Source organism: Aegilops tauschii, chromosome 2 (genome assembly GCF_002575655.3).
Source record: "Aegilops tauschii subsp. strangulata cultivar AL8/78 chromosome 2, Aet v6.0, whole genome shotgun sequence".
Lineage (NCBI taxonomy): Eukaryota > Viridiplantae > Streptophyta > Magnoliopsida > Poales > Poaceae > Aegilops > Aegilops tauschii.
The window spans coordinates 284,847,840-284,864,305 of record NC_053036.3 but is presented as its reverse complement, the minus strand read 5'-3'; the positions used below and the strand labels follow the sequence as shown (position 1 = coordinate 284,864,305).

The 16,466-nt window shown below is 59.7% G+C and overlaps 1 protein-coding gene across 1 annotated transcript; it reads left to right on the top strand.

Annotated features, from left to right (window-relative positions):
• The first annotated feature begins 4,338 nt into the window (after window positions 1-4,338).
• On the top strand, window positions 4,339-5,988 carry LOC141040939 (uncharacterized). Its single transcript, XM_073507054.1, has one exon. The coding sequence runs from the start codon at window positions 4,339-4,341 to the stop codon at window positions 5,986-5,988; it is 1,650 nt and encodes a 549-aa protein (XP_073363155.1).
• The last annotated feature ends 10,478 nt before the right edge of the window (window positions 5,989-16,466 follow it).

Sequence of the window (16,466 nt, the reverse complement as noted above, 5' to 3'; positions counted from 1 at the left end):
GACCTGCCAGCCTGGCAGGCGCCTGCGTGGAGGCATGCAGATCTTTGTGAAGACCCTGCCATCTCTCCAGCGCAGCAGCTGTCCAACCAACTTGGCACTGCATGCCCCATCGGCATGGACGCGTGCCAAGATGGGGCGGGGCGGCAACGGACGGGGCAGGCTCTCTTCCCGTCCCCGACAAAGCTAGAGGGCACGTAAGAGGCACATTTAATGTGTTTGTCCTTAGATGACCAAGATAAGCATGTGTACTGTAGCAGTTTACAGCTCCTGCATACACTGTAGTTACTTTACACCGCATGTATGCCACTATGGCAGCCCCTTTGGTCATATAAAAGGAGGCCCACGGCGTACTCGAGGAGGATTCGGCTTTTTGGACCTCTCGGCCCAGCTTGCATGCGTAGGAATGAGCCGAAGCTCAAGAACACTCAATACACAATCAAGCAGGACTAGGGTTTTACGTATCTCAGCGGCCCGAACCTGGGTAAGACCCTGGTGTTGATCACTAGGTCTGCTCTTTGCTTAGCCCCTGTTCCCCGCCAAACCGTAGAAGGGATCCCCGTGGTCTCATAGGTGTCGTTTCCGCGACACCTTCCTAGGCCTCGCCGTCGTCCACCGCCTTGGAGCTCTCGGCGCGGCGTGGTCGACGTGGTCAACGGAGGATATCCATCGGAAGAGAACTTTAAGCAGTGAGGCTGACAGCTGGACCCACCAGCTACATCTTCAAACACAAGGAAGTGCCTCCTTATAACTCGCAAAATAAAAACGATTCCTCCCCCTGACAGCTGGGACCGACCAGCTATATCTTCGCACGGAAGGAAGTGCTTCCTTATCCTCCCTGACTGCTGGGATGCATTGTCGGTCTACTCGCGAACGTGTACGTCATACTGGTCAATCGGTCTCTCTGCAAGTATGAACCGTGGCCGAGTAAGTAGCAGCAAGTGTCGTTGTAGAGCACTCGACATAGCAGTTCACGCAGTCCCGTCTAAGTCATGTACATGTACGTATAGCCACAGCACAAAAAATAGGGCCACGTACGTACATACGGGTGGGGTCTCGAGCGCGTACTCGTGCATATATACGGATGGCCAGGACTTGTGTACATGGAGAGGCAATGTACGGCAGCAACAGCGTCCTGTTCATCGGGCACCGAACCAGCTGGGTCGGAACGGAGAAACAGCATCCTGTTCATCGGGAGGCAACCGACTGGGTCGGAATGCATCCTTTTCAACGGGAGGCAACCGGCTTGGACGGAACAGCTGAAACGGGGTCTGGCGTACCGCAAAACAGAGGAAACAACCTTCTGTTCGATTTGCCATGGTCGAAACATAATCCTGTTCATCGGGAGGGGTCTGGCGTACCGCAAAACGGAGGAAACAGACTTGTGTTCGAGTGCCTATGGTCGAAACGGGGCCCTGATGATCGGGAGGGGTGTGGCATACCGCAAAATGGAGGAAACAGACTTGTGTTGGAGCACCTACGGTCGAAATGGGTTCCTGTTCATCCACCATCTACTGCCTCGCTCCAGCCTCCACGGGCTACTATTCATCCACACCGTCGACCTCCTCCAGCCTCCACGGGCTACTTATCATCCACGACTACTATTCATCCATCCTCCACCGGCTGTTGTTCATAGAGCCTCCACTGGGTCCTGTTCATCCACCCCAACCAGCTAGGGTGCGGCGGCCTCCTCGGGGTCCTGTTCGTCCAGCGGCAACGGCCTACCACCACGGGGTCCTATTCATCCAACCCCCACCGGGAACTGTTCATCCACAGCCAACCAACCGGCTCGACTCACCACGTCTTGACTCGTTCTACGTACAGCGCGCACGGTAGCAATGGTCACTGTTCATCGAGAGGCAACCCAACACCGGCTGGCTACGTCTCGCACAGGGGCTCGATCGGCTTCAGTAAGCAGCAGTAGTGATCGATCGCTCGGGTTCAGTTAGCAGTAGCAGCGAAGGAATTGCTCGGGTTCAGTCAGCAGCGAATGAATCACTCGGGTTCAGTTAAAAGCCAAGGGATCGATCGCTCGGGTTCAGTAACGTGCGATCGCTCCGGGTTCAGTTAGCCTATGCCTCGCACATGCGCGCGTACACGAGAGAAATGCGCAAACCACAGTGCATCGCTCGGCCCCAACCACCCACCGTAACCGGGAACTCCGTGATATTTTCCTCGCCCTCGCTTCTACCACGGTTTTTCCGTCATGGACGACCCAAAGAATGTCATGCAGCTGCGTCTCCGGCCCGCCCAGGACGAAAAGCCAATTTTCTCTCATGATTTTTTGTCAAAGAAGTAGGAGCCCACCACACCTATGATGATACCGGGTTTTGTCATAATTATCGGGATAGAAGTGTCATAAGCATGACAGAAAAAAATCGTTCGACCCAAAATGTCACGGATGTGTCTTTTTTTATAGTGCAAGTTCCACCTCGAGACGGCGGCGCTTCGTCCTCAAAGTCCTCCCCCTATTTTTTTAGGTCAAAATGACTTATATACTAGAAGAGGGGCACCAGAGGTGGTCCGACGAGGGCACAACCCACCAGGGCGCCCCTGGGCTCCCTGGCGCGCCCAGGTGGGTTGTGCCCACCTAGTGGGCCCCCTCTGGTGGTTATTTGCTCCAATATTCCTCATATATTCCAAAGAAATTCTCCGTAAATTTTCAGCTCATTTGGAGATGTGCAGAATAGGTAACTCTGACGTAGATTTTCCAGGTCCAGTATTCCAGCTGCCGGTATTCTCCCTCTTTCTGTAAACCTTGCATACTATGAGAGAAATTGCATTAGAATTAATCCAAAAGTCATTATTAGGCATAAAAACATAGTAAATAATAGTAGGTAAACATGATGCAAAATGGATGTATCAGTAAGCGCTACTCGACCGGGGCGCAAGGCTGTGCGGGGCCGCGTCGGGCCTGAGGCCGACATCACCTTCGATTCCAAAGATCATCCCAAGACCACGACGGGTGTGGGTGCCCTCCCCATGCTATGCACGCCCACCATCAGCAACGTCGCGGTAACCAAGACCCTCATCGACGGCGGCGCCGGCTTGGACGTCCTCTCCGTGGAAACCTTCAACATGCTTCAGGTGCCGTACGACCAGCTCACCCCCACCAAGCCTTTCTCAGGGGTGGTCACGGGCTCGGTCACCCCCTGGGGCAGATATGCCTCCCCGTCACCTTCGGCACGTGCGACAACTACCTCACCAAGCTGATCGACTTCCACGTGGCCCGCATCGGCCTCCCGTACAACACCATCCTGGGGTACCCAGCCCTCGCCAAGTTCATGGCGGCGACCCATCTGGGATACAACGTCATCAAGATGCCGGGAAGTAGCGGCATTATCACAGTGGTCGGCGATACAAAAGACGCGGTCCGGGCCCTGAAGCTCGCCTACAGGGCTGCGGCAGCCTCGTGCCCTGATGCCGGGAGCGCCGTGGAGACTCAGGCGGCTGTGCCCGCAAAGAAAAAGCAATTGTTCTCTTAGGACCGGGCCGAGACCAAGCAGGCGCCTGTCGATATCGGGGGCTCGGGCCCCACCTTCACCATTGGCATCGGCCTTCCCCCGGACTAGGAGGAGGCGTTAGTTGGCTTCCTGAGGGCCAACAAGGATGTATTCGCATGGGATGCGTCAGACTTGGTTGGCGTCCAGAGGGAGGTGATCGAGGACCACTTGATGGTATGCCCCGGTGCGCGCCCAATAAAGGAAAAAGCATGGCGTCAAGCGTAGGAGAAGCAAATTCGTCCAAGAGGTCCATAACTTTGCAAGAGGCCAGTGTCATTCAAGAAGTGGGGCGCCCGGATTGGTTGGCCAACCGAGTGATTGTCCCTAAGAAAGGAGGAAAGGAGCGCATGTGCGTCGACTTCACGAGCCTCGACAAAGCTTGCCCTCAGGACCCTTTCCCGCTCCTGCGCATTGACCAGATCGTGGATTGCACTGCCGAGTGCGACCTACTGTGCTTTGTGGATGCTTTCTCAGGGTATCATCAAATCAAGATGGCGACAAAGGACATCAACAAAACAGCTTTCATCTCCCCATGCGGCGTATACTGCTACACCTGCATGCCTTTCGGGTTGTGGAACGCTGGTGCAACCTTCAAGCGGCTAATGCACATCGCGCTTGGGCCGCAACTGGGAAGGAATGCAAAGGCATACATCGATGAGCTGCGGGAGGCAAGGACCCTGATCAAAGACCTAGAGGAGACATTTGCTAACCTGCACAGCATAAACCTGAAGCTCAACCCAGAGAAGTGTGCATTCGGGGTTCCGTCCGGCAAGCTGCTGGGTTTCCTAGTGTCGCGGGGATCGAGGCCAACCCTGAGAAGGTGAAGGCAATAGAGAGGATGAGCCCGCCTCAGACTCTCAAGGAGATGCAGAAGCTTGCAGAGTGTGTGACCTCCTTGGGCCACTTCATCTCCAAGCTTAGCGAGCGCGCCCTCCCTTTCGTCAAGCTAATGAAGAGGAAGGGCCCATTAGAATGGACCACGGAAGGTGAGGCGGCCTTTGAAGACCTCAAGCGATACCTCACGAGCCCACCCGTCATGGTGGCGCCTCGTCTGTGCGGGCCCCTGGTACTTTACTTGGCGGCCACTCCCCACTCAGCCAGTGCAACACTTGTGGCGGTCCCAGAAGAGCACGCCGGCGCAAGCGCGAAGCAAGGTGGCCCACAAGAAGTCGCGCAACCTTTACTGCCTCAGGACGGCGCTCCTGAGGATCCCATTGCTTCACCGACCTGCGGGCCTCCTGAGTCCCTCGCGTCCCCCGCAGAGCGAGGCGTCCCCGAGGCCCTGACCCTCGTCGAGCATATGGTGTACTTCGTCAACACAGTGTTGCGCGATGCATGCGCGCGCTACCATATGCAGCAAAAGCTTTTGCTCGCACTCCTAGTCGCCTCAAGGAAGCTGCGCCACTATTTCCAAGGCCACCCCATAAAGGTCGTCTCGGCGTACCCCCTGGAGATGGTGTTGTGTAGCCCCAACGCCGCAAGGAGGGTTGCAAAGTGGAACATCAAGTTTCAGGCTTTACAGCTGGAGTTCAGCACAACCAGGGTCATCAAGGGAGCGCCCCTGGATGATTTCATGGCGGAGTGGACCTATGCTCCAGACCTCGGGATGGATGCGGGCCAGTCCCTCACGCCTGGCAGCGAAGCACCTGATGGCTGGGTCATGCACTTCGATGGAGCGTTCGCACGGCAGGGCACAGGGGCTAGAGTCGTGCTCATCTCACCCACTGAGGACAAGCTCTACTATGTAGTGCAACTTTACTTCCAGCGTGGCGAGAAGGTCTCCAACAACATTACAGAGTACAAGGGCCTAATTGCTGGCCTCAGGGCCGCGGCCGACCTGGGGATCAAGTGCCTCACCATCGAGGGCGACTCCCAGCTCCTCGTCAACTTCTCCAACAAAGAGTATAAACCAAAGGACGAGCACATGGTGGCTTACCTGGAAGAGGTACGTAAAATCGAAAAGCGTTTCCTAGGCTCGGAATTGCAGCACGTCCCACGCAGTGCGAACAAGGAAGCAGACGACCTCGCCAAGAGGGCGTCCCGTCGCGAGCCTCAGAAGCCTGGCGTCTTCGAGGAGAGGCTCTTCAAGCCAACAGTGACACCCTCGGCCGTGGGCCCGGCGTTGCTTAGGGAGGAGCCACCGCCGGCCCCGGCCTCAGGAGCCCCGACTTGTGATCCGACTTCGGGAGCCCACCTACTCCTCGTGCTGGAACCTCAGGTAGGCTGCTGGACCGAGGAGCTCAAGGCGTACCTGCTCCATGGCACCTTACCGGAGAAGGAGGAAGGCACAGAGCGCGTGGTTCGCCAGGCCACAGCTTATTGCTTGCAGGACGGTGAGTTGTACCGGCGACGCCCCAACGACGTCTCGCTATGGTGCATATCCGAAGGACAGGGGCCCGAGTTGCTGGCCGATATCCACGGCGGGGACTGCGGGCACAACTCCTCATCGTGCACCCTCATGGGCAAGGTGTTCCATACAGGGTTCTGATGGCCTACGGCGCTCAACGACGCCATCGAGCTGGTGCGATCCTGCGAGGCCTGCCAGTTCCATGCCAAGCAGATCCATCAGCTCGCGCAAGGTCTCCAGACCATTCCACTCTTGTGGCCGTTTGCAATCTTGGGGTGGATATCCTGGGCCCGTTCCCTCGAGCAGCCAGAGGATACCGCTACCTTTACGTGGCCATCGACAAGTTCACCAAGTGGGCAGAGGTGGAGCCCGTGCGCACCATCCCCGCTGGCTGAGCCGTCAAGTTCATCAAGGGCCTTGTGAGCCGTTTCGGTATCCCCAACCGTATCAGTACTAACAATGGCTCCCAATTCACAAGCAACCTCTTCAGGACGTATTGCACTAACCTTGGAACGCAGATATGCTACGCTTCGGTGGCGCACCCATTGACCAACGGCTAGGCTGAGCGCGCCAACATGGAGGTCTTGAGGGGCCTCAAGGCAAGGAGCTCCAGGAAGAAGCTTGAAGCCAGTGGCAGGGGTTCGCTCGGTGAGCTTCAGTCCGTGTTGTGGTCCATCCGCACCACAGTGACTAAGCCCACCGGCGAGACCCCGTTCTTCCTCGTCTACGAGGCTGAGGCGGTCCTCCCGCACGAGGTCAAGCATCACTCCCTGTGGGTCCTTGCGTTCGACGAGGCGTGTCGGGATGCCTTGCAGCGAACGAATCTCGTGCTCGGGGAGGAAGCCTGTCGCCAAGCCTCGCTCCGCGTAGCAAGGTACTAGCAGGCGTTGCGGCGTTCCCACTGCCATAGTGTCCGCTCCCGGACCCTTGAGGTGGGAGACCTCGTCCTGAGGCGGGTCCTTTCCTGGGAGGGTCTTCACAAGATCTCACGCATGTGGGAGGGCCCGTTCAGGATCGCACGCGTCTCTAGGCCTGGCTCCGTACGCCTGGACACCTAGGAGGGGGTTCCCATCCAGAATGCTTGGAACATCTAGCATCTTCGGAAGTTCTACCCGTGACACTCTCACATAATAATGAGTGGGGCCATACACGCCTCGGAGTCTCCTGAGTGCCGCCCCTGGGCCTCACGGGGGCTCCCACCCACGCCCAAGTGGAAGCCCCATGCTCCGTGCTGGCGGACGACACGATCAAATAACGACTATGCCCACGCCAAGTCGAGGCCCCATGCTCCGCGCTAGTGGGAAGACTAGCATAGGTGCCGGACGCGGCTGTTCTTTGCTTTCTCTTGTAACCAAAATTTGCTATTTCTTGAAATAAAATTTGAAGTTTCTAGGTCTCTATTTGACTGGGGGTTAGGATTTTTTATTCTTGCGGCGTTTTCCCTTTCCAAACTTGTTTTTGGAGGAGGTAACAATGGCCCATTGCTCCGTCCCTCGCGTCTTGTCAGCGGGGGCTGGGCACGGTGTTGCACTCGAGGCAAACCCATCAACATTGTCACAATGGCTGTCGACCCGCCCACATGCACACCTAGCTAAGGCCTTGGCATCCGGACCCTCGCGCGATGCTCCTGGGTGAGCCAATAGGCAAGTGTGGTTCCTAGCCACCTCATGGCCTTGTCGGGCATCATGACCTGGCATACCAGCGAGGATCGACCCTCACTCGGGGGCTCGGAAACGGGATGGGCACTAAGAGAGGATGGCTGGAGAAAGAGCAGCCGCAGCTTGGCCCGTCCTTAGAGGAACCTCACGACAAGTGCTGCCTGGACCTACGGGAGGTCGGGCACCTTGCGGAGGTGCCTCTGGAGGCCCCGGAACCTCGTGAGTCCCCCAGGGACCCTGCGAGGTGTAGGCTATCGGATGTGGGGTTCCGGCAAACCCTTAAGGTTCGAACACTGGGGTGCGCGCGAAGTTTTTTCCTCCTACCGATCTACGCCCAGGCTCGCTAAGATCTCGTGGACGAACTCGACGAACTCGCAACACAGAAAGACACGAGGTTTATACTGGTTCGGGCCACCGTTGTGGTGTAATACCCTACTCCAGTGTGGTGGTGGTGGATTGCCTCTAGGGCTGATGATGAACAGTACAAGGGTAGAACAGCCTCCTGAGGTTGAGGTGTTCTTGTGGCTAGGGTAGGCTCTCGATTGGGTTGGATCGAGCTAAGATCCGATGCCTTTACTATGGTGGCTAGCTCTACTTATATAGGCCCTGGTCCTCTTCCCAAATATCGAGCGGGAAGGGAGCCAAGGTGTCGTTCGTCATGGCTCACGTCACGAGAGCCTCGTGAGGTTTGCCCCGCCTTGATATGTCCTCTCCTCGTGAGCCTGCCTGGCTAGGCCACTCCAGAGGAGGTCTTGCGTCGTCCGGCTCGCGAGGCTTGGACCCTCGCGAGGGTCTTGGATGCCATGTTGATGAAGATGGGCCGTACGGCCTGCTGGCTTAGCCACGCTGTGGGCCGCAGGCAGGCAAGTCTGGGACCCCCATTCCCAGAACACCGACAGTAGCCCCTGGGCCCAAGGTGCGCTCGGGCTTGGCTTCGCGGCGAGGCCAAGGGTCAAGTTCGGAGCACCATGGGCCCCAAAAGCCCGCGGCCTCGGTTGACGCGTGGCGGTTGATTGGACGTGGGCGCCTCCACTTCCCCATGCTGCCTTTGAATCCGCCTAGCTATGCGGCCCCCGCGGCCTACACAATTATTCCTCCGTCGCCTGCGCCTCACTTCCCCAATCCCCCTGCTTCCTTGAGACTCTACTTCCCTTCTCCGATCTGACCTTCCCTCCCCCTGCTTCGTTGCCATGGCGCCCAAACAAGCGGACAAGGGGAAGAAGCCAACGCCTCCGTCAGGCGCACCTCCAGCTGTCGAGCCGGCGCTAGGCCGATCCCGGGTGCTCAACGACGAGGCGATGGACAAGGTGCGTCCGATGCTCGCTTCCAGCTTCAACGAGTGGGGAGAGACAGTGGATTGGCCTGCGTCTCGCACTTGCATGGCTCGGGCAGCCACCGAGGTCCCAATCTTCATAGATGCCTCTGGGCTGGCCTGATTCCTCCCTTCTCTGCCTTCCTCAATGCGGTGCTAGAGCATTACCAGATCCACATGTGGCATCTTGACCAACAATCGGTGACTCTTCATGCTGCCTTCGCCTTCGTGTGCGAAGCCATGGTGGGCATCGCTCCTTCGGTGGCCCTCCTCCGTCACTTCTTCTCATTGAACCTGGCCGACCCTTAGCAATGCTTGGGGTGTGTGAGCTTCCAGGCCGTGGCTGCGACCACGGGCGCGGGGATTGACTTCGAGATCCCTTCATCCACGAGCGAGTTTCGTGCGTGATGGGTGTTTGTCGATGCCGGCGTGCTCAGCCCCTTGCTTCGTCTCCCGAAGGGGCGTGCTGTTCCCAACTCTGGCTGGAGCCACCAGGAGCTCTCGAGCCCCGCCTTGTTCTCGTCTAGGCCAGGCTGAGGCTGGTGAAGGACCGCGGCGTGACCGCGCCGATGGTGGTGAAGGAGTTCGTCAAACGCCGGGTTGCTCCGCTTCAGCGCCACTCTCGCCCAATGTGGACCTTGCTCAACAGTCAGGACCACATGAGGTTCCAGGAGTCTGGGATCCCTCTTGGGATGCGGCAAACAGTGCTCAAGGTCCTGACGGGTGTCCCTTTGCCGGCCGAAATGCCTGGGAAGAATTGCCTGCTGTATCGCTGCAAGAACAAGGATGAGTTTGCAGCGAGCATGCCTTCCTTCGACGAATGGGGGCTGCGGCCGATCGGACTGGTGGGGCCCCGCGAGAACCCCGTTGTCATGGTTCCCTTCTTCGTCGCCGGTGCCAGGCTCGCCCCAGGTGAAGGTGCGGGAGAGCGAGCTCTGATGGGGGCCGGTGGCTCGAGTCCTGAGGAACACATGCCGAATGGTGATCCTGGGGCGTCGTCTTCGGGGGCCTGCGACCCCCCTCCTGAGGCGCCGATTATTGATGAGGTGCAGGATGCGGCTCCCGAGGCCAAGGCTCCAGGAGCCTCGGGAGGTTGTGGTGAGACAGTGCCCGGCTGTTTGCTGCAACCGGGCACCCCTGAAGATATCCATCCAGGCTCTTCTTCGGCCCCGCTGCGCACCGGCCGTCACGTCCAGCGTTTCGGTCGTCTTTGTGTGGACTTCGAGGAGCTCCGCAAGAGGAAAGGATACCCTAGCGGCAGCAACATCTTCGGGCCGTTGAAGCGGCGAAAGTACATCACCATTGACACGTAAGTACCTTGTTGTCACGGCTTCCTGCGTGTAGCCTCCTTATCCTGGCATCAGTTCTCCAGGGCTCCTTCTGTTGAAGCTGCTGCGTCTCCCGAGAAGCGGCCTCCTCCTTCATCAACTCCCCCATCCGCCTTGAGCGTTCCTGGTCTTCCTACCGCCCTTGGAGCTGGGTCGGTCGGGGGAGCATCTCTGCCTTCGCGGCGCGCTGAGCCCGCGGCTTGGCCATCCCTCCCCCACGGTCTGGTGTGGAGCTTGGCGGGCGTGCCCAAGGCTCCTCCTTCGCTCATGGGCAGCAGCTGGCTAGCTTTGATCTTTGGTTCATCTTCAAGCAGCAAGCCTCAGCCGGCTTGGGCTTCTCGCGAGGACGGGCTAGCGTCAGGTGCGGCGTCAGCCCCCAGCCCCCTGCCGGGGGGTGGCACGCCGCTTGGGCCCCGCTCGCAGCCCTCGAGATGGAGGACGAGGAGGGTCGAGCGTTCGAGCTCGAGCGCGGGCGGAGCATGGTTCGTCACGAGCTCTTCCAGGAGGCGATGGGCGCGATGAGCCGACTTGGTGAAGAGCTCGCGGGTGTTGACTCGCACCTTGAGGCCGAAGGTCTCCGTCTGGTGGAGGAGCGGCGCAAGCTGAGGGTGGCCATCAACCTCGATCGCTATCAACGCAACCTTGAGAATGCGAAGGCCGAGGCGTCCCTCAAGATCGCCCATGAAGCCCGCTCGCGAGCCTTGGAAGAGGCTTGCGAGGCTGACCGCCGTCGCGAGGCTGCGGAGGAATGCGCGTGGGAGCTCCCGGCCTGGAGCGCATCCCTTGAGCAGCAGGTGGAGGCGCGCAGGGCCGCTCTTGCATCGCTGAGGGGGACGCCCGCGTAGGATGAGGAGGTCTGGAAGCGCGGTGAGAGGCTGGCCCTGGAAGCCGTGGAGCGCAGCCTCGAGCTCGAGCGACTTGAGACGAGGGAGCGTCAAGTTGCTCAAGCAGAAGATGCCGTCGGGGCTCACGAGGCCGGAGTTGATGAGGAGGTGAATCGCCGTGTGGCCGAGGTTCGCGCGGACCAGGAGGGTAGGTACGAACTGAAGCTGAAGCTCGCGGGTACGGAGGATGCGGGTAAGGCCGCTGCCCTCAGGCCCAGGTTGGATGAGGCTGAGAGGCGCGCGGAGGCCACGGCCGCCGCCCTGGTTACGGCGCAGGCGGACTTGGCCGCCGCCCGCGCCGAGCTACGCTCCCTTCATAGGCGGGTTGATGACGCTGAGGCCGTTGCACGGCAGAACACGGAGGAAGTGCTCCAACGACGAACGCTGGAGCGCGAGCATGCTCCTATGCTTCAGGATCTTAGGAACAGGGCCAACACCGCCCTGGGCCATATTTGCAACGTGGAGGTGCCGGCCCCTCACTCGAATGACTATGCCAGCCATCTGATCTTCTTCACTGAGGTGGTGACGCGCCTGGAGGCTCGATCTGCCAGAGCTCGCCAGCTTGTGGAGGAAAGGGGCGTGGCCTGCTTGAGCGCGCTTTCTCCCGTGTCTTTAGCCACCTTCTGAATGCCGACCCCAACTTTGATTTCGACGCCGCCATCGCCCCCGTTCCAACGGTCGTCCGGGATGACTTGCCGCGTTGGGTTGAAGACAACGTGAACGCGTTGTTCAGTGCCTTCACTTCGGAAGATGACGGGGTGGTGGTCGCCGCAGACGTAGGCGACGTGGTTGACGACGGCGTCGGGGGCGTCGCCGGCGGTGGCGACGTTGCCGATGAAGACGATGATGACGCGAGTGACGGATCCGCGGGTGATGTAGCAAGCGACATTTCTGGATGATCCCATGTTCTCCTGTCGTTTCATCCTACACACGAAGCTCGGGCATGGCCCTTGGAAAACTTGTAAGAGCATTTTGGGAGGGGGAGCCCCTCATGTAAGCAAATTGCAGTTTTTACTTTCCTATGCGATGTGAGTTTGTGTCCTCGTGAACTCGTGAATCTGGATGCGAGTTCTCTGTCGTGGTTTACCTTAGTCAGCGCCAGCTTTGCGACGCATCGAGTTTCTGAGAACCCTACGGAGCTCGTCGCCCCGTCAGAAGGGGCCCCACTTGAGGTGAGCACCAGTTGTAGTGCTAGCACGCACTTGGCGTGCGCGCTTCGTGCTGTCCCACTCGCGAGGAGCTCGTGAGGGGAAGGCGACGGACATGAGTCCCAGACAAAATGAGATCCAGAAGGCAAGAAATTGCTCGAACGAGAAAAGGCTCCCCCCGCGCGCATCGATAAAAACTTAGCTTCAACTCAAATCCAGATCCAGAAAGCAAAGCTACAGAGAGAGAGAGAGATCCAAAGCAAAAGGCCGCGTCCGGCACCTAGTCTAGTCTTCTGGTCTTCAAGTCTTCTCACCAGCGTAGAGCTAAGTGCTGCCACTAGGCGTGGGGAGCCCCAGGGCCTGAGGCCAGCACCCCTGAGACTCCAGGGCGTGTACAGCCCCAACTCATTATTATGTGAGAGTGTCACGGGTGGCGAGCTTCACAGGCACTGGGCCTTCTTCACAGGTACCGGCCTTGCTTCATATCGCCAGACGAGGGCCCCGCCTTGCGCCACCCTTGACCTCCTTAGAGCCGACCGGTCACCGGGATGACACAAAGGAGGGAAAGAGGACGCCAGCGGTGCCCCCGGCGACCACAGGTCCTCTGCCAGGGGAAGGGTTGTCGAGGCCTCCCTGGCAGAGGGCCTACCTCCGGGTGTTGCCAGGCGTCGCGCGCCGCGGGGAGGGGCCTTGCTCCTGGCTCCCTCCCGGTGCCCCCCAACGTGTCTCCCTTGTTGGAACGGGTGCTGCCATGCCAGGGTTGTCGATCGACGCTGCAACCTGATTCATCTGCAGCCCATGGTTAGCATAAGCCTGTTCCTGAGAGATTAGCGGTACCCTGTAGTTGCCGTTGCCGGCGCGATCGTCGTGGTTCTCCGTTGGTTCTTGGAAAGCTTCGGCTCCTAGCGCCCCCTCTCCCTAGTCTTCTCCAATGAATGAGCCGGGGTCGTCCTCTAGTGCGTACTCTTGGTCCATCATGCGGGGCACGTAGGCTTCCGGGGCCGTAACCCCGAACACCTCGCCGTGGTGCCCCACGCTCCATGTTGCTCGGCCCAGGGTGGCGTCCTGAGGATGGTAGTGTGGCATCCGGCTGGGACCATGGAGGGCGACGCTTGCGCTCGTTCTTGTCACGGGCAGCATGGGGGCGTCGGAGCCCCCTACGCCGCTGGCCGTGCTGATGGTTATGAAGCCCCCGGGCGTAGTTGATGGCGCGCGGATGTGGTGAGGTTCACCGCGCGGCCGTGCAGTGGCCTGAGGAGGAAATTGATAGCAGAAGGGTGGTGCTCCCGACACCGCTGCATCCAACAGCTCGGCAACACGCTCCAGCAGTGTATCCTGGCCGCTTTCCATCAGCCTGTATCGCAACAGCTCCCTTGCCACGATGAGCACTGCCCGTATGTTTGCTTGCTCCCGCCGTGAGTGCGGCACCGTCACTGCGGCATGGCTCGCTGCTCTTGCGGCTGCCCGTACTTGCCGCGGGGTGAGGGTGGACGACACCTGGCCGCGCTGCCCGCGCCCGGTGGAGTTTGGCGGCGCTCGCGCCGCCTGGAGTGCGGGGTCGAGATCTTCATGGGCACGCGGCGCCGTCCGGGCTGGCCAGGCTGCCAAGCGGTCAGAGCCGGCCCTTGAGTCGCCCGACATCGTGGCTGGGGAGCGTCGGCGAGCTGGTTGGTGGAGAAGAAGCTCCGGCGCACCCCTACCTGGCGCGCCAAATGTCGGATGTGGGGCTCCGGCAAACCCTTAAGGTTCGAACACTGGGGTGTGCGTGAAATCTTTCCCTCCTACCGATCTACGCCCTGGCTTGCTAAGATCTCGTGGACGGACTCGATGAACTCGCAACACAGAAAGACACGAGGTTTATACTGGTTCGGGCCACCGTTGTGGTGTAATACCCTACTCCAGTGTGGTGGTGGTGGATTGCCTCTAGGGCTGATGATGAATAGTACAAGGGAAGAACAGCCTCCTGAGGTTGATGTGTTCTTGTGGCTAGGGTAGGATCTTGATCGGGTTGGATCGAGCTAAGATCTGATGCCTTTACTATGGTGGCTAGCTCTACTTATATAGGCCCTGGTCCTCTTCCCAAATATCGAGCAGGAAGGGAGCCAATAACGGCGGGCAAATTTGAAGGGGGACAGCTAGTACAAGCTATCCTGACAAAAGTGGTCTTCGCCTGTGAAAAGATCTGGTGGTGACGCCGTCTTGGGCTCCACGATGACCTCTGTCTTGCCGTCCTCCTGGTCTTGGTCTCGTTGCACCAATATAGCAACCTTTGCCTGATGCCTCGGTACTCTTCACCTGCGCTGGCCTCCTTAGCACCAAAGAGGGAATAAGGACGCTGCGCGCGCTGGCGCTCGCCTGGCGCCCGCCTGGTGTCGTTCGTCATGGCTCACGTCACGAGAGCCTCATGAGGTTTGTCCCGCCTTGATATCTCCGCTCCTCGTGAGCCTGCCTGGCTAGGCCACTCCAGAGGAGGTCTTGCGTCGTCCGCCTCGCAAGGCTTCGACCCTCGCGAGGGTCTTGGATGCCTTGTTGATGAAGATGGGACGTACGGCCTGCTAGCTTAGCCACGCTGTGGGCCGCAGGGAGGCAAGTCTGGGGACCCCCGTTCCTAGAACGCCCACATAGGCCCCTCCAGACCCTGGAGCGGTCCGGCCCCGGAGGAGGGGGCCCTCACCAGGACCCATGGGCGTACCCTGAGTTAAGGCTCCAGTGGGGCGCGCTCCGACGACGGAGAGGTCCCAAGCACATCAAGCTAAGTTATCCTAATCACGTCGGACAGGAACCTTTCAATTGATAGCTACACAGATACTATGATAGGCACAAGAAAAGATAAAATAAAGGTGCAAGCACTGCAGTTCATTACACGCCCAGCAGGTCCCTTCATGGTTTTTGGTGCAGGAAACAAAAACAAACAAAAGGAGTGGCCTCCGGAGGGCCGCTATTCCCAAGGCCCGGCTCTGGAGCTACCCGCGATCAGTCGGAGTCCTCCTCTTCCTTCATGGGGGCCCAGTGGTGTGGCACGTCACATTCCTCCTTGGTACGGGCGTGGCGGCTCGTCGTAGTCGTCGTCGCTCATGCTCCTCCCAGAGGAGGCGCCGCCACCGCTGGAGGCGTCGCGGCCTTCGCCAAGGGAAAATTCACCGTGGAGGGCGCCACTTCCAAGGCGACCGCCGTCGGAGAGGTGTTCGCTGTCGCTGTCGTCGCCTTTCGGGCAACACCCCAAGAGCTAGCCGTCTTCCCTGAAGACCTTGACGAAAAGCGTCACTACTCCATGATACTTGAAGTGGAGGGTACGCCTCCCCTGAAGGCCGCGGGCGCGGGCGAAGGTTTGGCACCCGCGATTCAGGAACATGTTGCCCGCCGGGGCGACCTCGACCTCCACCCACGAGGCCTTGCTGCAACACCCGTCGGCTTGCAGCCACAGGCCACCGGGCCCTCCGGACGGTAGCTCCTCCGCGAAGAAGCGTGGTAGGTGGATCCAGAGGCCCTCCGGCCTCTCCACCCACACCACGAACTCCCGGGTCACGTCGGCCATGTGGGATCGCGGGCGTGGTGGTCGGGCGGCCAACGCAAGCCCTCCACCTCGACCGCGGCCGCTACGGCTTCCGCTGCGGCCCCCTCGAGAGAGAGCCTTTCAACGACCGCTGGAGGCAATCTGGGCACCCGTGGGTGTATGCCCGCGCCCCTGGGAGACCGCCGCCGGCGTCGCGTTGGTCTTGCGGGGACGGCCGCGCCCCCTCTTTGGAGGCGGCGAGCCTAGCCCTTCCTCGGGGGGTTTTCCCCTTCTCAGCGGCAGAGAACCTCCTCACTGGTGCCATGGAAGCTGAAGCAAGAAGAAGAATGAGGAGCAAGAAGATGAAGACGGGCAGGGGGCTCCGCCCCTCGCCCTCTTACAGGAGGTTGGAGGACAATGGGCGTCCCTTCGCGTTTGTGCAATACCATGCGGGCGTGCGCTAGTCCCTTCTCAGCCAGGGCGGTTACCTAGGGGACATGGGGAAGTGGAGGCGTCCGCGTCTCGTCAAGCGCCACGTGCCAGCCCGTGCCCGCAGGCGGTTAGGGCCCGCGGTGCTTTGACCCTGCCCCATGGCTTCTCCTGGAAGCCAGCTCGGGTGCGCCTTGGGCCCGGGGGCTACTGTCGGCGTTCTGGGAACAAGGGTACCCAGACCTGCCTGCTTGCGGCCCACGGCATGGCTCCCTCGATGGCGTGGTACGGCCTAGCTATAAGGCCTCCAAGACAAGACCCTCGCAAGGAGAACGATGCCAAGACCTCCATAGAGGCGGCCTCGCCA